Source organism: Pleurodeles waltl, chromosome 6 (assembly GCF_031143425.1).
Source record: "Pleurodeles waltl isolate 20211129_DDA chromosome 6, aPleWal1.hap1.20221129, whole genome shotgun sequence".
Taxonomy (NCBI): Eukaryota; Metazoa; Chordata; class Amphibia; order Caudata; family Salamandridae; genus Pleurodeles; species Pleurodeles waltl.
In genome coordinates this window covers 1,066,792,069-1,066,815,742 of record NC_090445.1, presented here as the reverse complement: position 1 = coordinate 1,066,815,742, position 23,674 = coordinate 1,066,792,069, and the positions used below count along the sequence as shown (strand labels likewise).

The following is a 23,674-nucleotide window of genomic DNA, read 5'->3' as shown; positions in this document are numbered from 1 at the left end:
GTTTTCAGAAAGATTCTTACCAGATGCCATCAACGCTATCTATGCTACACGCCGCCTTGAGGCAGACCCAGCCTTAGTGTTCCTGCCGAGTCTGATCTAGAGACCTCATTCCAAGGTAATGAGGGTTGGGGGCTCTTCTCATGGACAGGGTACTGGCAGATTAGGTTCATCACACCCAGCTCTCTTTAAGTTAGCAATTAGGTCCTCTATGCTAGGGTATTAAGGCCTATTTCACATCTCATGTTATTACAAGATGGTGAGGGTCTTTATATTCACAACTCTTGTTTTTACAGTTCTGTTTCTTGCATTGTTCATTATCCCGATCATTACAGGAGATTGCAGTCTTGTTCATAAAACCTATTGAAATCTTTACTGCATCTCTTTTATTGCCTGTGTGCGACTGAAACTTGTTGCTCGTGTAAGAAAAGGGTAATCTCCGTTTAACCAGGACTCCCCTGAGATGTTGCACTCGAGTCCATGCGTAAAGGTTACCACAAATCACCTTTTACAAGTTGGGTTTTTGGTGAGGCACTGCTTGTGAGCCAGGAGGTTTGGGCTGACAGTTGCGACTTGTTGTAGGATTGGCCTAGTCGCCTACAAACAAAAGTGCTGGTTTCCCTACACCAGGAGTCTTGCCTAGAGCAAGAGTCCAACTACAACATTACACCCTTACCTTCCAATAAATAGTTCCTATCATCTCAGTGTGGTTCGGACCATGTCTTTCACTTGTGTTTCCTTCTATTGCCCCTCTAAAAAAAAAAAAAAACATTTCTCTATACTTCCATTTAAATGTTTTTATACACTGGCTCACCAATTTTCTTAGGTTTGGTACTATTCATTGGTTCCTGGATATGTACCTGGTGGCACTTTAGTTTGTATTTCCTGACTGCCTTATGGTGCTCATTCAACAAGCTCCTGAGTTTAATTTTGCTTGTAACTGTTCATAACTCAAACTCATTCAAAAGTGGTTCATCAATGGCATACGCTTTAAACTGAAGCAGAGTATATACGACAGCTATGATAACTTGTAAACCTAAATAAATGTTTGTTGCACAAATTAAGAATTTGACCTCCATTCCACATAAGACTTCAGATCAATAGTACAATCATGAGCCCTCTGGCATATTGACAGAAGAAACACTATACTAGCTGGTATTCCTAAATCATATATCTAACCCCTAACCCCTAATTTCAGTGCATTTTCTTACAAGTATCTTCTACACATAAAAATTATCAAATACAAATCCATAATGTTTTAACACATCATACCTATATATTTAAAAAGAAAAGCTTATCCCTAAATGATAGTAGTATTTTAATTATGTATCATCTCTCACAAGATGTTCCTCCCTGTGACATCGCTAGGTGTGATGTAACCTTTGATGTGGATGACATCACAGGGCTGACCCCTTGCTACTCAAGAGCCTCCTATGTGCTTTTAAAGTATGGCAATCGGTACAATCAACCCAGAGGCTCATGCACCCTTGCTTTCTTTCTGCTACTGTCACTGCCTCCGTGACCCCCAGAGACCATGGGCATCGCCAGGGTTACCAAACTGTCATCCAGGGGGAGCAGATGTTATTCCTGGCTACCCCTAATTAAACACAAAAGATTTCAAGATTCCCTTTGACCTTAGAAGAAGACTGTAGGAAGCAATTCATTTTATCTAACTATATTATATTAGTGCACCATGCTGATATGTCCACAGTGCAAATATACATCCTTGCAGGACTCCTTTGCCTCTCAGTTCACGCAGTGGCTCAAACGAGCAACTCAATGGGTAGATTTAGTATCTGGGAAACTCCACTGCCTGGTAACACTGCAAAGTAACGAAATCCCTGCCTTTCAAAGCACACTTCATGTTTTGCCATAATACAAATGCACAAGACCCATGCAATCCTGTAGGTTGAGTTGATCATACTGAGTTTGCAGTGACCTATTACAAATGTGTTCAAGGACTTAGAAAGTGGTGATTAATCCTTGACTGTTGAAAAATGTTCATGTTTTGGGCCGGAACAACCATGTTAGTGTCCCATTGGACTATGCTGCAAGGAACGTCGATTATTAAAGAGGGTTATCACAGATTCTAATCTTCTAGTTGAAAACAGATTCCAGGACAAGAATGGTGGTAAAGGGCTCAAGATACAAAGAACCTACTGTAATGACAGACTCGGTTATTTCAAAGTTTCATCCTGTGGTTCCTTCACTTTCAAGTCTGAGATACATCTCTATAGTAAACAACTTCACTAGTGGTGGTAGAAGTAATAGTGATGGTGGCAGTAGTAGTGGTGGGTGAAGTAACACTGTTGGTGAATGGGTATGTGGAGGATGAGACAAAGCAGATAATTAGCAGAATGGGTCAATGTGTCAAGTCATGGCTTGCCTGCCACGATGAGCTCAGCCCGGCTGGTATTGGCGCTCTGCAGATTGCGGCAGGTACAGATGTAGACACCGGCATCAGATGGCTGGATACTACGGAAGTGAAGCTCTTCACCTAGAGAGAGTGGAAAACAGATACCCTTAGGTTCTCAGCATTCTTCACACAAAAATGACAATAAATGGCGGATATAGCAAACCCATGTTAACAGAGAGACATACCTTAATGGTGAGTTGAAAGATACATTAACTAGTGGAGTGTAGGTCTAATGCCATATCGAGAACCCACACTCAGCACCCAGTTTAGTGTTTATAGGACAGGGACACGGATTACAGAAAAAAACAAACATGAAAAAGTTTGTCTATTATTGAGAATATATGTGCTTTTATGTGAATAGGTAACAAAGAAGCTACATAATAGAGTGGTTAATATGAAAAACTCTCTATTTTGAGGTTTACATATATGTACATGAACATACAAAACAACTGGGATGACATGAAACATTATTAATAATATGGTTTAAACTTGTTGAATGTAATTAGAAATACTTGTACACAGTCATTAGGTCAGTTGTGTACCAATAGGAAGAAATATTGTTGATTTATGGTCCACAAGAGCCCTCTAGGTAATTCCAGGGTTAAGTTAGTGAAACCTAACTAGACCTAGTAAGGAATAGTGCCACTATTACTTACAGAGGGTTACCACCGGCTTCAACTGATAAACCACTTTCTCATAATGGAGACGTAAGCATACGGGGGCAGTGTGATGCAGAAAGAAATTCTAAATGTGAGAGTATGTTTGTGGATAGAAAGACTGGTGTGAAATACCATGGGAGGGATATATAAAAAGAATAAGGTGGCAGAGAGGGTGCAGAGAAATAGAAATACTGTTGAGAGCTACAGAGACCGGGGAAGAAAGAGTGCATGTGGATTAAGCAACTTCAGCACAGACCTTTGGGGCAAGGCACAACAAGAATAATCAAAAGGCAGCAGGGCAGAGTGAAGATGGAAGGATGGCTCACTGACCTATGCTTGAGGTGGAAGGGTTGGGAGGGTCGGGAAAGCGGCGTTGTGTGGTGGAGCAGTAAATTATATCAATATGACAAGAACATGTTAAATGATGTAGCAAAAACTAGGTAGAGTTGAAAGAAATTGTAAGACATGTAGCAGAAATTGTGTGTGTTATTGAGCAAGGGTTGGATTGAAGAGGTGCTGGAGTGGGGTCAGCAGACTGGAGGGACAGAGCTCAGGAGGAAGCAAAGTATGGGGGAGATTATTTCTATACTAAAGAAACATCTGTAGTTAAGGAAGACCAGCTAGGATTTCTGATGAGATGCTGTAGTGCAGCCATTTTTTTCCATGTTAATGAAACTCTATTCTGGTTGGTGCCAAGAGCTGTATGAAAGAGGGTATAAGGTGATGTGCCCACGATTCGACAATATTCCCACGGTTGAGAAGAATCCAGTTCCATGATAGATTTAAAGCACCCCGTGGCTACGTACCTCTGGCTCTAGGCTGGGCATTGCTAGGCACAGGGCGACCATCCTCACGTGACCAGTAAAAGTAGTATGGTGGACTCCCACTCACATGGCAGCGTAGAGATACCTCCCCACCAGGGAAGACTGTGGCTTTCGGAGGATGAACCTGAACGATGAAAGGAGCTCGATCTGCAGAAAAAGGAAAACAACAAGGTGAAAAACACAAAACCTGCACTTTTTATGCAGGTTCACGGCTTGTTTTAAGAATCTACAAGCTAATAACAGTTTATATCAAGGGTTGAACTATCATATTGTGCAATGTGTTTTAACACTTGCCATCAAATGTCTATACTCTTCAATCTCAAGGGGTAGCCTTGATGTCCATGGTGTGAATGTGTAATCATAGATGTTATTCTAAGGCAATCTCTATTGTCTCCATGTAATGAGAGTAACAGATGTGCAATCCGAATAATATGAGATTAGCAACAATGGTATAGAATATTAAGCTCTTGACAAACTGAAATGTATGTTTGCACCACACGCTGGCGTCTGTTTCTTTCTGATCTCCATTTGCACCTTTGCAGGCAGAGCCCTCTGAAATCAGATTGTGCCTGTGTGCAGATCTCTAGATTGGGATCTTATTACTATGGAATTAATGGATCCATTCCACAGAACGGGGAGGAGGGTAGATCAGGGACGAAGATTATCAACCAGAAAGTGTGTTACTGAAGGTAAATAACTGCAGATACCTTTCCTTGTGAACACTATCAGGTGCCAGACTGGACCCACAAGATTTAAACAGCGACTCCTTTCTGCATGTGTAGGTGGCATCAGGCAGCACTGCGTTGGTTCTGAAGGTGGTGTAATCTCTGAAATGGCTTTGTCAAGGAAATCCTGCACAAAAGACCAGCAAAATGCCCTTCTCACCAGACCTGGCTATCCAGGCAGTAGTACTATGTGAATGTATGGACTGATAGCCACATAGCAGCCTGGCAGATGTCCAAGACTGCCATACTATGCACCAGGGCAGTGATAGGAGCCTTTGCTCTGGTGAAATGAGTGGGCAAACATTAGGAAGACTGCTTCTTGGACTGCTTCGTGGATGGACAATACAATTACATCTGGAGATTGCCCTCTTCTCCACCAGGGAAACCCACAAATACCGGACTATCTACCAGATTTTCCCTGGTGCAGTCAATTTAGAAACTCAGGGCCTTCCCTATGTGGTTGGGCGTGACAACTTACCAGGAGAAAGACAGCTTTTGTCCGAAGAACTAGTTTGTCAGAGTAGAAGTCTGAATATGGCTGTTAAATAGATTGTAGTTTGCTCATATGGCACACTGAGGTAACAACAGTGAGGAATGCTGCTTTCAAGGTCATAAGATACAGGAAACAGCTATGCATCTGTTCAAATGAGGTGCATGAGAAAGGAGAGAACTAATTTAAGATCCCACTGCTGCAACACAAATGGTGTTGGTCTGCACAAATGTATCAGCCCTCTCAAGAAATGTATCACAAACGGTGATCTGAAAAGAGATGGCTGATCAGGCAGAAGAAAGCAAGAGGGCTGAGAACCATAACTGTTGCCACAGCAAGGCCCTACTGGGCTAAAGAAAGACAAAATAACAGAATGTCAATTAACTGTGCCTGTATGTTTTGGGAGGAACACCACACACATTTCTCCTAGAGTCCTTTCCGCATAAACAGTTTTGGTAGGGGGAAACCTGGTTTCCAGTATGACACCAACCACCTCGAGAGGAAGATTGAAACCATCAACTGATGCTGCTCCTGGTCCCACACATGGAGATTAGGTAGTGCAGGCTTGCGTGCAGCACCTTGTTTTGGTGATGCAACAAGAGGTCCTCTCGAAGGGGCAGCTGGATTGGAGGACAGATGCGCATGATCAGAACTTCTAGATGCCACACTTTGCCCAGTCTGGAGCCACTAGGATGACTTGGGTCCGGTCACACTTGATGGAGCACTGCAGTGAGGACAAATTACCTAAGTAGTAGTTAATGTGAGGGCTAGCAACCCTGCTGCTTTCTTAATGACAGTGACAAAGGAGGCAGATTCTTGGGTAGGCAAAAGTTCAAAAATAGGTTCTTCTTGTCATATAAATTACTACTATCATCATCACCACAATCATTCATGTGTTTTGGGTTTGGGGTGTCATGGATTGTGGTGCCGTAAGAGGTGTGGGGTCTGGCGTCATGCCCAAATTCGGGCCAACTTCAGTGCACAGTGGAGTGACACAGTCGGTGTCTGGGATGGACCCTCTAGTGGCTGGCTGTTTGTAGGCCACCTTGGAGCCTTATGCCTAAAGCTCCCCAGTGGGACCTTTGCAGATACTGAAAATTGTGTACGTGCATCCTTGAATTCTACGAGTTGCTGCACCTTTGCTAGACCTGGGAAATTGAGGCAATGGTAACAACGGTCAGAATCGGTTCCCAGGTCTAACGCAGAGTATGCAGTCTAGAGGTATCAGAGGTGTTGTGCGGCTCCTCATGGTGGAAGCAGGACAAAGTAGAGCTGTGCTTCGACTTTTTATGCTTCAAAACTTTGACATACTTGAAGACCTTGATCCGGAGGGTAATCATCCACAAGATAGGCCTTGGAAGCAGAAGCTCATCCATACTTCCAACTTCGATCTATATTGGGCCTTCTTTTACTTCTGACAGTGCTTCGCAGTGTAAAGCTTTGCTTTGTGGTCGCGGATGGACTTCAGGCTCGTCTTGAGCATTTGACACATGACTTCGGGTCATGTCTGAAGGTCAGACACAAGAGACAGATCTCATGGTGGTCTATCACTGACACTTGCTTGTGGCAGTCCTTACATTGTTTGTACCATATTGTTTTTAGAGAGGGCATATCCCTCGCACACTGGAAAAAATTAATTCAGGCATGACAAAATTTGATCAAGTGAGCTCTAGGGCCAAGACAGCACTTACGAGGTGGCATGCAGCTGCACAATGCCATCTACCGCCATGTGAGAGCGTTACTGTAAAAATCTCCCGGATCCATTCTGGGGACATTCACAAGGTGAGGAATATATATCAGAATGTGGGGTTAGTGGCAACATAGACTCATTCTTGTGAGAATATTTCTTGTGCCATGTTATATTTTTGAAATACTTTCTAAACAACTATTAACATTGGAAAGAGTCTTTTTTTGTCCCCTTGAATACGGACTATGAAGACAAATTATTGGAAAAGAAAATAAGCCTGGCTTTAAATGTGTATTGTACTTCCAATTTGCAAGGTTGCATATCTTGCATTATTTCTGTTTTGGACAGCGCACACACACACAGAACATGTAGAAGATGACATTATAACATGGTCAAATATTGATATGAGCTTCACTAATGATAAAATCATTAGGATAATACATATTTTTAAGCTTGCTTTTACAATCTCATACATGCTATCCACTCGAGGAACATAGCAATGACCCTGAAAGCAAAAGCAAATGAAACTCTAGCATTCCAGGGACGCTATTAATGGGGACTGACTGGATGAATAAAAGAGATATGGCTTGGTGGATAGTACTGAAATAATATACCCTGGTTAGCTTTACATATCAAGACATTATTAGTTAAGTATAGCAATATGCTTGTGTCTCACAGGCACATGAAAAATTGATTGAAAATTCAACACAAAAATACCACCATCTTTTTTTCTCTCCACAAACAAAACATGTCACTTCTTCCATATGCACCACCCCAGATGGAAAAGATCACCTCAAGACCTTTGGAAAATAGACCACCTTTACTTTTAAGGGATTTAAAAAAAAAACTGCATTATACTGGATGATAGCAGAAACTAGTAAGGTCATAGAATATCTCTATATATGGTTGACTACAGCGAAGCTGGCTGGACTATACCATACCTTAAGTTAAAGGCTTGTAACAAAAGGCCATTTTCTAGGGGTGCCTGAACATCATGTTGTTGGGTAGTGGTCCCAAAGGGTAAGGGAGTAAGGGAAAAAGTCCCTAACACCCAAGCCAGGAACGGAACAGTGTGTCTGCCATTGCCCTGGCACAATGCTACAGAATGAAGATGCTTGAAAAACCTGATAAGACTGTGATAGGAAGCCAGCATTTGCAGATCACCTGGCAGTACTGCCCACAAAGCCTAGCACACTGAATATATATGTCCTCCTCATTTTGTGTCACAGATACTGTACCTAATTCATTGTCATACTCCTTAAATGATTCTGTAAATACAACATCCTTGCATCAGTAGAGGGGCCTTCATTGTGGCTGAACTGTGTAGCTAGGTACATGTTTTCTTTGGAAATGCAATTCTTGTTCCACTTACCTGAAGGCACACATTTCTGGCCCCGAATGTTAGGGTTCCCGGAGTATCCCGGAGCACACCTGTCAGAGATTAATATACAGAAGTAAATATGTAAATGGTTAGACTATAACACATATGGGGTAAAAACATGCAGAGGTTAATAGAACTATCTACTTCCTCCGCATTTGCCCGTAAGATGCTCCAGGACACTGTAGAGAACAACTCTGAAAGTCACAAGTGAATGTAATTACTCAAACTGTTATGTAGTAGAATGTAAGTTATGTATTAAGGTGGAGATGAGTGTGGTTAAATACAAACATTCATGTAACCTAGGAAATCAACATTCTGAGCTGACTGTTTATATGCCCTAAATGCCCTTGATCATTATAAAAGGAGAAAATAACTGTGCCTAAATACCTACTGTGAGGCAGTGATACAATTCGAAATATAACTAACAAGTAGGCAAGACCAATTCTGGGTAATATTTCCTGCATGGGTGTTCTACATATTATTGCTAACCCTCCACATTTTCTGCCACCCCTGGAGGTGAGCCAACCACAGTGGTTAATAAGCTTCAAATTCTCTCTTCCAGGGCCAGAAACTTAACTGTAAAATAAACTTGAATACAAGTATCTAGAAAATGCCAGGAGGGGATGAAAAGTAAATGTCAATCTCTGAGAAGGAGAGAAACAAATATTATCTTTCATCAAGTATTAGTTAAAACTGTGTAACCTAAGGGTATAATGTTCAGATGCCAACCATCCACCAAAATAAACTTCTAAAATCTAATTCCCAGGTGGGTAGATTTCAAGCATTGGGGGTGGGGGTGGGTGGGGGTGGGGGGGGGTTATGTTTGTGAGAGAATTAGAAAGTTTACCTCCATCACCCCCTTAAATGACAGTGATTGCAGCTGGACAACCTAGCATCGGAAATGCCATTTATGGAGAGTCCTTAAACTGAATTCTTATGAGGCATGAGTCACAGTTGACCTGAGAACAATGTACTGGTATTAGACTGATTTTACATGTTCCTTGGCCGCAACACATCTGTAGTCATACAGTTCTAACTTTGTAATTAATCTACCAATTGAACATATGAGACCTAGGTGTACTTTACTCACCGCTCACAGTATTGCCCAGTGTAACCTGGTTGGCAAGCAGTGCAACGGTACCCTTCGGCACCAAGACTCTCACACGTCCGGGAGAACCTGGACACAAGAAAAAGCAGAGTTTAAACTCACCATGCACATGGCAGCATGGGATTGGCCAAAACATTCTAGTGAGCATAATGCTTACTGGTTCTCAGGGTCAGTCAAGGGGCAGGCACAGGGCTGGCAGTCTTCTGGAGTCCCAGCTGTTGCATCACCATAGTAGCCAGGAGCGCACTGGTCACAGAACTCACCCACAGTGTTGTGCAAGCAGTTCTACCGGAAGAGAGCAAAAGAAAATCACCATCACATTTTTATCATTTATGATAGCACTGCAACAAGATGCTCAAAGGACCAGGGCTCTAGCATCTGTGGCCCATTCACTGGCATTTTATCCTGAAATGCTACAGTCAAAGTAATGTATTACAATGACTATGTATGTTCCAGCAATTTTCTGACTTACTTCAACTTGTGTTTTACACTCATTAAGAATCTTTGTTAATGGTGGTTCGCATTAAAGTACTTGGGCCTGAAGTTACCCAGAGATGACCAGAAATTAAATTACCACCACTTTCAGAGTTAGGTTTTGCTACAGAGAAATCAGCACATTTCTCAAAAAGCTGGGACATTAGAAAATATGGAAGAGTCTGTGTCAGCCACTTTCCAGCAATGCTAGATTTTAGAAGCACCAGCAAGCTCAGGAAACTTCCAATCTCTCCACTTGCCAAATCTGATACTTTGCCAACATGTATACACGTTTACTGGGAGTTGAAAAAGTAACGAAGTGCTAATAACCATTTTGTCCCAGTTTTCATGTCGAGACAGCTTGCAGAGATAAAATAAAAGAAAGAAAAAAAAAGGATAGAAACAACAAGTTCATCTCTGGAAGGGCACTAAAAATATGAAAATGCATTTATGTCAGTACCATCTTGGTTCTCATTTAGATATGTGCAGTAGTTTTAAAAGTGGCTCATAATCCATATGCCATGCTCCTTAAGCTGAATTTTCAGTCAGACTCCATGTACATTTCTTGTCCTGGGATACTAGAATTCAGACCCATTCAGATGTGGCTTGGTAATGCAAGACTCTAGACCGAAACACAATGGCACCAAAAGCTTTCAAGCTGCTCCATGTTAGGAGTGAACCGTTATCAAGTCAGGAATGTATTCTTTGAATTCTTCCATAATTCACAGGACCCATTTTCGGTCTCCTCTCCATCTAGAATGGTGATAAAAGTATATCTGGCTTCTTACCGAACAAGCACCTGTCTCTGGGTGGCAAGACTCTGAGTGCCCGTTGCACTCACACATTTCGCAATGACCCAGATAGAGTCCGCCTCCTGTGCGGGTGAAGCCCACAGCACAATCCTGAAACAGAGGAGCAAAGGTTTATGTTTGTGGTGCCATTCTTTGACCAATATAATATCAAATCCCCCCAAAACCACACTTAAATTCTGAAATTAACCTTCATGTGACATTCTGAACGGTTCGGCAAAAACAAAAAAAGGAAAGAAAATATCAGCGTCTCCTGGGCAAATAAAAAACATGTGATAAAAAGGAACCAAAGTCAGCAACTTCAAATACCATCACGCTAAGTAATCCAATTGAACTTGCAAAACATGTCTATAGCAATGTACTATCGAACCATGAAAAGACTAAAACAGAATGCAGAGTTCAGCGTTTATGCTGAGATTTTATTTTTTCACAGTGAATCCAGACAGCAAGTAGTCCAATCCCAAAACAAAACACTCCAAGATATGTGTTTTGGTTTACTTGATCAATCAACTTTAAACTTCAGTTACCAAAACATGGCCAATCTTTGGAATTCATTATTTCATCTTCTAGTTTATCTTAACAGAAAGAGGACCTTGATAGAAGGCCCTTGTGATAGTGGATTAGCTCATTCTATGCAGCTGAGCATCAAAGCAAAATCTGTCCCCACTATAATCAAGTATATCCCAAAATGGAAGTGGTTCAAGCACATGCCTAAAAGGAAGAGAAACAATATGATGTTTATGAAAAGCAGAGAATGTTTCTCAAAGACTAAAACAAACATTCAGCTAGACTCTTTGGAAAAGTAGTAGTAATGACAAACACAGAAAACACCAATAAATACACTACATAGTCTAGTCAGAATAACAGAATGCAACAAATCAGCAAAAGTCAATACAGTTCATCACAATGTTCCATCCCCTCATTAAAAAGTAAAAATATGAAAAATCACAAACCTTTCAAACTGTAAAGCTCATCTCCAGTAATTGATAGAATTCTAGCCATCTACTTCAGCGACTATTGACCTGGCTTATGCATAAAACTCTTTTCTCCTACCTTTAAAGTGATGATCAGTTAACTGCAAAGCTTACTGTGCACTCATCAGTAGGCTGAAAGGGAATGTGGCTTCTTTTATATACCACAACCATCTGCATGTAGCAATCACTCTCCCAAACAGTATAACAAAAAGTGGTAGTTGTTGTTTCCATGACTCCAACTCTGAATTTAAGGACACGCTTTTAAAGCTGCATCTTAGTCCAAACTCCCACACTGGCACAAATCTGAATCTGAGCAAAACACAATTTAAGTATGAAAAAATAACTGGGAGGGGTGTTTATGCCATGCCTACCATTGGTTGCTATCTCATCACACCTCCAAGGAATTCAGAGTTGATGGTCCCAAGATTGGATTTCTCTCATAGCATCAGGACATCCCATATATGGAGCAGATTCAGAGAGCAACATCTTACCCTAACGTATATGAACCATAAGACAAAGTGCATTTTCCCCCTACAGACCAACGGGCAAAGGGGTCTCTGTGAAATAGACTTGACGATTCAGACAATATCACCCTGTTCAGTGATTTGAGTGAATCCCATCTTGATATGGGCTACAATTTCCCTAAAAGCATGTCTTCTGAGTTAATCAATTGCTTAGTGTTCCATCCGCAGCCTCACCTCTCACCCTCCCCCACCCTACGTCCTCTCCCTCCAGCCCAGCTCCAAACCCGGCTGCTGACATTGCGCAGCATTGGTAAAAAGTTATTAAAGTGCTTTATTACAATCTTATGGTCCAATACTTGTAAATAGGCAGCACAAGCTTTGATTAGTCATAGAATGAGGCTTTCTCCAAGATAGGATCTGCCAGGAACACTGCATATTCTTTAGGAGTAAGGACAAGCCATTTGTCAGTAGAGCATTCAAAATATGACCTCTGACCAGGCTCATAATAGCAGTTCGGCTTTAAATAGGTTCACACTTGCCATATAGGAGCAAGAAGTGTCACCTGAATGTTAATTGAACAGGTTTATACAAGGAAAAGCAAGTAAACATACCTCCACTGGGGACACATCACTCCGGGGATGCGCCTGGTGGGATCTATACATGCCTTTTCATCACTAACCATGGCCTCTAGAATTGCAGTGAACTACAATGAGTCAGGACAGCTATTATAGCTTCCCATTCTTTATTAATTGTGCTCATCTGATGTGATGTCCCCTGTCCAAACTACTGTCAGGACGTCCCTACTGTCTTTCAGCTGCATGTTCCATTTGAGCATTAGCTTTTTTGAAAACTAATACGTCAATGGGAATACTCCGTGGTCAATGATGAATGGGCATTACAAAATTGTAAGGTGTTGTAGGATACTTCAAATACCTCACTCCAAAAGTAGGATTTGGCATGAGGTGGAGCAACCATTAACTATTTCACAAACACGTTTTTGTTCAATTTCAGGCCCCTTCATTCCTTCTTTGGAACCAAAGACTAGCGATCCCAAATTTATCATTCTCAACAAAGTCACAACCCATCAATGGTAATGTGTCTCCCAACTTTAGAAAGACCTCATCACCTACCAGTACTAATAATCAAACCTCAATTGGTTAATGCTTTCCCAAAGTGAAAGTAACCACCCTAGTTACCCCAAAACCAAATTAGAGTGTTACATACATTTTCCAAGTAGATTGATGGTTTCCTTGTTCCAAAAATATACTTAAAATATTTCACTGATGCCTAAATCCTCTGGTTTTCCCACCAACAAGTTGGAGGTAAATGTGTACATGTCCCCCCTCACCTAACTTACATATAGGAGTCTAATAGCAGTCTACAAAAAAGCCTAATAGCTCTATTTAAAAAGCTGAAAGTGCTGAAGTCTACCAGAGAAAGCATCATCCCCACCCTAAAAATATTACCAATAGGCATCACACCATTTGCTGACCAACCCTAAAACATCTCAAATGAAATGGATCATTTACAGGGGCACCGTGTTAGGCACTTTGAGGATCTAGTGGCTGACACCTAGTATTTATTATGTGCCACTGTGGAGGAGAAGAGGAGGGGAAAAACTTGCTAGTCCCATATGTTAACCGTACTAAGCTGAGAACTTCGCACAGGCTGTAATTAGTGAAGATGGGTTGGATGGGGAGGAGTCTACCTACAACTACCACCAGGGGAACACCTAGCCTTCTTAACTCAAGGTAATGAGACCATACAAATCAACCTATTCAATAAGAAATCACATCTAACTAGGCAGTGGCAGTACGCTAAGAGCTTCATATCAGGAGCGGTGCACAAGCTGTAGAATATATATCCACACTTCACACTCCTCCTATTTCCATCCACAGACCAGGTGCACCCCTTTGTGGATCTAGAAAGCACTTGCTTTTATTTAGATAATTCCAAAGCATGAAAGCTAGATGGCTGATACTAGGAAGGAGTGCAATGCACACTTTAATCTTGATTACTAAGGAATAAGAGTAGTTTACAAGAAAGACGAATAACTCACCTGGCAGGAGAGCCCACTGTAACCAGGTGGACATTGACACTGCTCTACCTCAATAGCCCGATCCAGGTTGGTGTAAGATGGTACTGCAACCTCCATGCTCACACCAGTGATGCTGGCAGAAATCATATCTGAAGAATAGGTGGCACGTATCAGAATCTCATCTAGATCAGCCAAGACCATCATTAGGTGCTCTCGCGTGGCCGGCTGCCCATCAGGCCGCTTCCAATATTGCTAGGCAGGAGGATAAAAAGGGTTAGTATGAAAAGTGTGCACCACACACAATGGGAAGCAAACTGAAGGTTTTCAAGCCAGAAAAGAAAGTACTGGGTTCTGAAAGATCCAATGTAATTTGGTAGTCAATCATTGCGTCTGCCAAAAATCAGTGTACAGACGTGTCTATGAACTCTGCATTAGAATTCATTCACATTTCAAACATGAGAAGGACGATTTTTGTCAGTTTAACATTTGACAATCTTAGAGCATCCTGTAAACTATTAGATATACTTTCATGGCTATTTATCATCCCTGACTGATGGAAAACCAATATCTTATTTATTATATTTTCAATCTTGCATGCACTTTCCTAGTTCAAACTATACATTATGAGAGTCCAATCAATTCCTTTTCAAAGATGACATTTTGAGATTTTTTTGTTTTAAGGAGAAACTCATTCTATTTCCATTTAAACATTTAAGGTTACTTGCAGTGTGCCATCTGTTTCCTGGTTGCTTTTTCCCCTCTGCTTCTCTACCTATACTAGCTTTCCAATATTATATTGCAACACTATACCCATCTTGCGATCTCACCTAACCTGAAGTTCATGGAGTGTCGGTTGTGTTTTTATAATGAAGACAAACATTCTTAACTGAACCATGGGAGTAGGCGAACGAGCAGGGTATTACCAGGGATAAAATAACTATGCGATTCCACAGTTTTACACATAATTATGGATATATAGATGCAGCAAATACTCCACTATTTGCTGCATAACCAACCTGCAAATTACAACACAAAGTTTCTTCTGGCTCAAATGGACCAGATGTTGGCAATAAAAAGAGCAACAGTGCTGCACAGTGGTGGACCCTTGGCGGTGGTTACTGCTTCACATTTCATGTGAAAATAGCTGTTAAACTGACACTAAGAAGGTGCACCTTTTGTCCTGACAGTATTAACGTATGTTAAAATGACAAATAGCAAAATACTGCCACTGAATGTGCCACACACTGCCACATAATCTGCCTCTTCTTGGCACATAATTTAGTCCACACCGTGGCATACTTTGGGCCTCCAGTACCACTCAATTTCAGTGGCCCTGGTTATGGCACCTTTGGAAAAATCAGTATCTGGTTACTGTATCATCTACTCTCGCTCTTACTTGTTACTTTCTCCTCATCCAATGATTTCCCCTCTTTTGGGTCTCGCCCAAATCACAAGCACCCACTTACATATTAGCTAATGCTATCTGCCGGCTAACTAGCAGGTGCCACTTATGCAGCAGTGGTTATGTTCATTAACACATTTGATGGAAAGGCAACATAGATTACATGGGTGTGATAACCTGTGAGCAGTACATTTAAATGGGAATCCTTCACATGAGAAACTGGGATAACTAAATGAAAACCAACACGAAGAGTAGCTTCTTAGTGAGGCATTAAACAGGATAGTTAGTGGTAAACAAAAGGCTTTTAACACACTATAGGATTCCTTACCTCTCTGAAAGTTATTTCAAAGTTCCTGGGTTCTCTAGGCCGTAGCTCAGGCTGGAAGGCCACCAGCATTATGTCATTGCCCTGTAAGAGAGGGAAATTAAAGAGTGCTGATAGTGTAGTTGACTGGGTCAGACTATCAGAGGGCTCTCTGTAGACAGATTCTTGATCTACATCAACACTCAAATCACATGTACAATACCATTCAAATGTAGATGAATAAGACCGAGTTGCTCCTTTAACAGCACTCAATATGCCTTCCCGCCTTCAGACATTTAGGCACTATGCCATTTACTTTAGAATTTCTACTCAAGCTTTCTTCATGAACTACACATGAAACAAGGCCTTTCAGTCACTCAGTTTAATCTGTACTTTAAGTTTGGTTTTACACTATGAAATACAATGCTTACGTTATTCGGTTCTGTCATCTTTTTCCACTGAAAACCTCAAAATTAAGATAGATTTTTTCTTGGGCTTCGTAGGAATGCATTTTAAAAATTGCTTAGAACAAGTTACTTACCTTGGGTACCAATCTTTCTAGCAGAGACTTTATCTATCTCCAGATTTCCCAGCTTTTGAATAATCTCCAGGTGTCAGACTGGATCTGGAAACTTTTCAGCAGTATCAATGTGCACCAGTGCCACTGTGCAGCTCCACACTGACACTGTTCTGCTCCGGAAAGGATGTGCAGAGCCAACATAGGTGTCATTTCCGTGCCCAGACATCAGTTGCTTTCAAAGGAGGTGCACCTCCCCAGATGCAAATCTCCAATAGCAAATTAGTTGTGACCAGTGTGCAGATTCCTACACATGACATCTTATTAATGGATAGAATCCAATTACAGAACAGGGAGTATGGGAGGGGAAGTGAGGAATCAGTGGCTAGATAGTCTACAAGAAAGAGTGCTTCTAAAGGAAAGTAACATTTTTTCTGATTAACTTTTACCCGCAATTTCTTCACCTTTTGAATAGATACCACAGCAGTACCTATTCTGAGGTGGGACTGTGAATGGACTTGAACCAGAAAGCCCTGGAGAATTAAGTGGACAAAACGTTCCTCTAGGCAAATGTGACTGCCCAGACATTAGTGCCTTATGAACGTATGAAGCAACACCTACCTAGCTACCCGGAAAACGTCCAGGAGAGGGTCTCTGAGTGCTAATGCAGTGGTACGGGCTTTGGCCCAGGTAGAATGAGCAAGTAGTTCTTCCAGAGACTGCTTTCCGGCCAACACAGCAAATCATACTACAAAACACAATTCAGCTGCAGGTGTTTTTTTTCTGCACAGCTGTGGCTTTTTTTTTCTCCCTCCAGTGAACCTCACAATCAGATGCTCCTCCAAAGGGTGTGCTTCTGTACAATCAGTATACAAACTTAGAGCTCACTTGGGCTCTAAATGGAGGAGTCTCTCCTCCTCCTTAGATGGGTGAGACAGAGCATAGAACATAAGCAAGGATAGGTTTTGACAGACGTGGAACAGCATCACAATCTTAGTCTAGAAAGATGCCTGTGTCCTTGAAACCAGTTTGTCTGAGAAGAAAGTGGTACGGCAGGTTTACTAAGGAGCAGAACAGAGGCATTGCTTTCTCAGTACAAGCTGCCAAGCTCCAGAGTTCATTACTGGGGAAAGTCCCTCTTTTTGGCATCGTTACCCCGATTTTTCGTCTGTTGTCCGTGTGCTTAGACTTTTTTCACTGGGATCCTGCTAACCAGGACCCAGCTGATTGTGCTCTCTCCTCTAAACCTGGTTGCCTTGGTACCCTTTACACCCCACAGTTGGCATACTGGGGTACCCCTATAAGTCCCTAGTATATGGTACCGGGTGCCCAGGGTACTGGTACACCAGTGGTCCCCCCAACCATGGGCCGCAGCATGCATTATGCCACCCATGGGAGCCCATGCAAACTGTCTGTGCAGGGCTGCCATTTGCAGCCTGCATGAAAAGGTACATGCACCCTTTCACTGCTGGTCACTACAGCAGGTCACTGTAAGTCACCCCTCTGGCAAGCCCTTCCAGCCCTAAGGGAAAGGTGCAGGTACCTGTGTGTGAACACCCCAGAAGGAGCAGCTGTGCCCCTACGAACTCCAGTTCCCATTCCCTGGACTTCCTAAGTGTGAGGAATCCATTTTAGCTATCTACTGGCAATAGGTCACTACCTATGGTCCAGTTACATAATGGTAACTCCAAACCTAGGCATGTTTGGTATCAAACATGTCGGAATCATCAATCAATTCGGACGCCAGTATTGGTGGTGGCATGATTCCATGCACTCTGGGAGCTCCTTAGAGGAAAAACGTATTGCTCCTACCAGTCTTCCAGGTTCTGCGAGCACCATGGAACTTCCAACGCCAAGATGTGCCATTACAGGTTCTCTGCAACTGCAAACAGATCAAGCCAAAGTTCTCCCCATCCACAGAAGAGACCTTGCCCCACCTATAGGTGAAAATTCCACTTGTGAGCCGCTAAATGCTGCACGCTAAGCTTCTATCCCTGGCATTCAACAATCCTGTCAGGTGAATCACCATTAAGAAATTTCCTTGGTGGTCCTATCATTTCCAGAGGCACAGGGTTTTCTGGCAGAAGGTCTGTGACCCCATCCAGCTCTGTGTGCTTCAGTACCACATGGCAGTGCTATAGTCTGTGAGTACCTGTACCAGTCTCTCTTTGAAGGATGCAAAAAAGGCTTTCAATGCCAAGCGGCTGGACCTCAGCTACAGAAGGTTGATATGAAGAAAGGACTCTGCCTTAGACCAGAGGCCTTTGCTCTCCACCTCTTCCAGATGGCCACCCCAACCCAGAGGGTGCACATTGGGTCCCCACTGTCAGAGCTGGCTGAGGAAGGGATATAGGTCTGATGATCAACCATACTGCAGTCCAGCAACCACCACTGCAGATATTTTGCAGTCTCCTCCAAAATTAGGAGGTGATCAGAAAGGTCCCGTCATTCTGCCCATTGAGCCTTCAGATGCCATTGCAGAGCCTGCATATGGTACCCCGCGTATTTGACCAGCAGGATTGCACTCCCAACATCCTCAGCGTCGACTTCACTGAAATCCAGGACCAAGGCTGAAAGATCGAGACCATAGCCTGACTGTCCTGGATTTTGCTTGCTTAGGGAAAGGCACAAACCGAACTGTATCCAGAATGGCTCAGATGAATGGGAGCATCTGAGACGGAGCCATGTGTGACTTTGGTATGTTGGTAGTTAATCCCAAAGATGAGGAACTTTGCCGCAGTCTGGAGGTAGCTAATGACAGATCTAGGATAGGACACAAGCCTCCATTCTTTTTCTGCACCAGAAGTGTGAAAACAACCATGCCTTACTTGTGATGCTGGCACCGTTTCTATGGCTCCTTTGGCCAGCAGAGCCTGCAATTCCTGAAAGAGCAAGAAGAGATGGTCCAAGGCAAGCCATTTTGAGGAATGTGGCAAGAAAGCGGAGGTTTCCAGAAACGGAAGGGCATAAACCTGCTGCATGATTTGCAGGACTCACTTGTTGGAGGTTATTCTTTGCTATTTGAGCAGTTGTCCCTGATCCTGCCACCAATGCGATGGGTTTACTGTGCTGATGACCAACTAAGGCATTCTAGATGCTGCAGCAGCTGGAGGTTGTCATGGTGATGTGGTGGTGGAGGTGACTGCACAGTATACTGGGTGTGCGTTACAAATCCTCTGTTGTATCCACGTCCCTGACCACGAAAGGGCAGAGAAGCCTGCTGGCCTATGATATTTGGGGGAAGGGAAGTGTGGGAAGGGGGGTTGGGGTAAGGGCAGTTTGGATCTGCAGATGCATATGGGAGCCCCGTATGGACCAATGGAGGGCCATAAGGAAGATTGCCGCTGTTGTCTGGAACACAAGGAGACACCTAGGGATATGATGGTGATTCAGCTTGCCTTAAAGCGCTCAAGTTCCATGTTTGCCTTATTGCCAAAGAGGTAGGAGGTGTTTAAAAGCATGTTTATCAGGGAAGATTGGACATTCCCTGAAAACCCCAATCTCAACCAGGTGGAGTGCCACTGTTGAGGCCAGAGCCCTGCGTAGTGCGACAGTGGGGTTCAGTCCTCACAGAATGCTGAACTTTGCTGCGTCCCAGCTGTCTATAAGCACTTGATTCAAGCTGAGCTGCCGAGTCCTACAAGGCGTGAGTATATTCACCAAAGAGACATATGGTGTCTACTGGCCCCAAAGCCAAGCTGGTAGAAGAAAAGATCTTCTTCCCAAGGGATTCCAACCTCTTTTATTCCCTGTTCAGTAGAATTGGTAAGGAATTTGCTCTGATAAAGGTTGACCATCTAGGCCTGCACCATCGGGCTCTAACGAGAGGAATAATGGGTGAGGAAGGCAGAGTCTCTGGGGGCAGGGCATTGGTGACGGGCAATCATCCTGTATACTATTGAAGCACTTCTATCAAGACCTTGACCTTGACAAAGGGTAGCTGTAGGTCAAGGACCTTTGCTGCTCTTCGTACCACCACAGCGAAAGACGCTCCTTCCTCCATTGCAGGGTCCAGAGGACAAACCAGGCCAGAGTCTGGTGGGGTGTCCAGACCACTGGCGTCACCCAGATCCTCATAATAGCTTTCTTCCTGGTAGAAATCATCCCCCAAAAAGCCATTACCCTAAATAAACCTCTTCATCATCATCACCATCCTTTAGGAATATGGATTGTCAAGGGGGGGGGGGGGGGGGGTAAGGAGGTGGGGAGGGGCAAGAACAGATTGTGTTGATGCAATCTGAACGGTGCTGGAGTAGATTTCGAACAGCGTTGCGGTGGTGCCAAACTGCAGTCAGAGAGGAGGCTAGGTTTCTCTTCAAGTAGGATCAGTGGCACCAGAAACTGTTTTGGGTGAACTGGGAACGGCGTAGGTGCCATGACAGTCTCAGTCTGGATCTGGGAAGGAATTCAGGGGGCCGAGGTGGCATCTGTGGTGGACCCGAGAGAGGTAACCCATTAAGGGCACTTCTCAGCTCCATGGGACTCAAAAGCATGTCAGAGGGAGCAGTTAGCCCAAAGATGGAGTTTATTGTGTCAACTTCCTGAGCTGGGCTTGGTCACTTGAGCCCTGAAAACTCGAGGAAGTGTGGAACAAACCCTGTTGCTATCTGCATAGGTGGAGTGCGGGAGCAAGGCCTAGAAGCACAGTGCTTGCTATGAGAGCAGAAGAACGCTTAGACTTTTTCTTGTCCTTCTCAAACTTAGCCGACTGACAACTTGGAGTGGGATGACTACAGTCTGCAGGATCAGCTCTCAGAACATACCTGCGATCTCCCTGGGATCAGGCAGAGATAGAATGAGCAGGGAGAGATTACTGGTCCAAGGAAGGTAGCTATGTTCTCGCCATCCCTGTAAAATGCTTACTGTGGTAAGCCCTGGAAACCTCTGCTTGGGCAGAAGTAGAGAGGAGGACCCATGCAACCATGCTGGGGCTACCATAATGGGTATGTGCCTGTACAAGAGCACAAAAGGCCCTGAAGGAGAGTCAGGAGATCCTTGAGCTTGAAACTATGGACCAAGGCCCCACAGCTAAGAGGAGGGGACAGAGGGCTGGCCACCCAGCCATTAAAGGTCCACGGGCCCAGGATAAGCCCAACTCCTCTGGAGTAGCCATGCGCTTTATCAATTAATAATAACCCTCAGGGGGAAGACCTGGTGCCAACAAAGAAGACTGATGCAAAAAGAACAGTTGATGGATGGAATGTAGAGCAAGTCAAAAATTCACCCCCAGTCACAGATCTGGGTTTAATCCATCAGTTTTTTTTCCTCACCTTGCCATTCCAGTTTGGACCCAGCCATATGCAAATCAGTATTGACCCTGTTTCCCATGGGAAGAGTCCAGCCTGAACTGTCAGGCCAGGTCTTCCCTGGACCAGAAACAAGCATGCTCGGGCCGGTTTCGGCGTATCACCCCTCTTCAGCCAGGCTAGCTAGAATCTGGTGGCATAGTGTGCACCGGACTCATGTCTGGCATACCCTTCCCACTTCAGGTTATTGGCAGATAGCCCTCATACCAGAAACCAAGGCGAGGTCAGCTTTTTCTACACCTTAAGGCCACTTTCAGTTCATAGGGGTGCCTTTTATGTTGAAAAGTACACCTGCCACCTTATAGAGGTCGATGAACAGAGTACTTTCAGGTCTGGAGACTTTCAGTGCAGCTTATCTTGATACCGCTGAATTTAGCTCAACCTGGGAGATCACCTTGTCCACCTCAAGTGCTTCAGGCCCTGCAGCAGGCAGGTCTGACTGTCAAGACAAGTATGTGCCAGATACGGCAAGGTTCTGTTGTGTACTTGGTTCACCAAGTGGGTGAAGTTCATGTACAACCTCTACACCCCAAAATTCGAACACATCTGGTCTGGGAAGCTCCTAAGACCCTGACTCAAGTCAGAGCCTTCCTTGGCCTATCTGGATATTAAAGGAGATTTGTGACAGTTTATGGTAAAATGGAGGCACCACTAACCAAAACCGATCTCCAAGAAACAGCCCAGAAAGGTGATTTGGAGTAAGCAATGTCAGAGGGTTTTTGAAACTGTAAAGGAAGCTCTCATGAGACTTTTGACACCTGAAATGATGGGGTGTCCACACACACACACACACACACACACACAGGTACCTGCACCTTTCCCTTAGGGCTGGAAGGGCTTGCCAGAGGGGTGACTTACAGTGACCTGCTGTAGTGACCAGCAGTGAAAGGGTGCATGTACCTTTTCATGCAGGCTGCAAATGGCAGCCCTGCAGAGACAGTTTGTATGGGCTTCCCATGGGTGGCATAATGCATGCTGCGGCCCATGGAGGGGACCACTGGTGTACCAGTACCCTGGGCACCCAAGTACCATATACTAGGGACTTATAGGGGTACACCAGTATGCCAACTGTGGGGTGTAAAGGTACCAAGGCAACCAGGTTTAGAGGAGTAAGCACAATCAGCGGGGTCCTGGTTAGCAGGATCCCAGTGAAAAAAGTCTAAGCACACTGACAACAGGCGAAAAATCGGGGTAACCATGCCAAAAAGAGGGACTTCTCCCAGTAGTGAACTCTGGAGCTTGGCAGCTTGTACTGAGAAAGCAATGCCTCTGTTCTGCTCCTTAGTAAACCTGCTGTACCATTTGACTATGCTCAGTGCCTGTCCTGAAGGCATCATACTTGAGTAAGGAATTTATTGTCCAGACAGTTGCCTCTGAACATGGGATTGGGACAGTGTTGTCACAAGTGAATGATTTGGACTAGGATCAGTCAGTCACCTTCATTAGCAGGCAACTCCTCCCCAGACAGCAGTGCTGGAGTGCCACTGAGAGGGTAGCCTTTGTTGTGTGCCATTGAGAGGGAAGCCTTTACGGTGGTTTGGTCCTTGAAGAAGCAGAGACTCTACCTGTTTGGGACTTACTTCAGAGTTTAATCCAACCCCAGGCCTCTTAGACGGTTGATGCAGATGAGAGGAAAGAACCCCAAGTTGTTGATGTGGCCCGTTTCCCTACATGGAATAGACTTCACAGTGGAAGACAGACCTGGGACTTACCATGCCAATGTGGGTGGCCTTTCAAGGTTCTTCCACTTAGATGAAAAGTATCACCCGTGCTCATCACCTTTTGTTTGGAGGTGGGTTGGGTAAGGAAATGTCCTTTCTATATGGCCACCCATACGTTTTTGGACTGATGCCACTGTTTTTTTGACTTAAAGATCACTGAGGCCTTCTAAGCAGACGTCAGTGCCGGTGCCCTCACTCTTAGCCAATTTGAAATACCAGTTTATCACCCAATTGGCCAAGCTAACTTACCTGTAATACCCTAGTAAATGGTACTAAGGGTTTCAGACTGAAAGTGCAGTTTTAACTGCCAGACTAACTTTGCCACTTAAAGTAACTGCAAATGCAGACTTACCTCTGGTATATATGCAAGTCAGAAGT

The 23,674-nt window shown here is 43.7% G+C and overlaps 1 protein-coding gene across 7 annotated transcripts in view; it reads right to left on the bottom strand.

The window, feature by feature from the left end:
- The window catches only part of HSPG2 (heparan sulfate proteoglycan 2), a 933,800-nt gene that overhangs the window by 444,408 nt on the left and 465,718 nt on the right, over positions 1-23,674 (bottom strand). For all 7 annotated transcript variants that reach the window (XM_069240056.1, XM_069240057.1, XM_069240060.1 and 4 more), the window contains exons 36-43: positions 15,777-15,857; positions 14,068-14,298; positions 10,550-10,663; positions 9,445-9,572; positions 9,270-9,356; positions 8,171-8,229; positions 3,879-4,043; positions 2,384-2,494 (exon numbers count right to left, since the gene is read on the bottom strand). In XM_069240056.1, the coding sequence (XP_069096157.1) occupies positions 2,384-2,494; positions 3,879-4,043; positions 8,171-8,229; positions 9,270-9,356; positions 9,445-9,572; positions 10,550-10,663; positions 14,068-14,298; positions 15,777-15,857 (976 nt within the window). The remainder of the gene's footprint in view (positions 1-2,383; positions 2,495-3,878; positions 4,044-8,170; positions 8,230-9,269; positions 9,357-9,444; positions 9,573-10,549; positions 10,664-14,067; positions 14,299-15,776; positions 15,858-23,674) is intronic.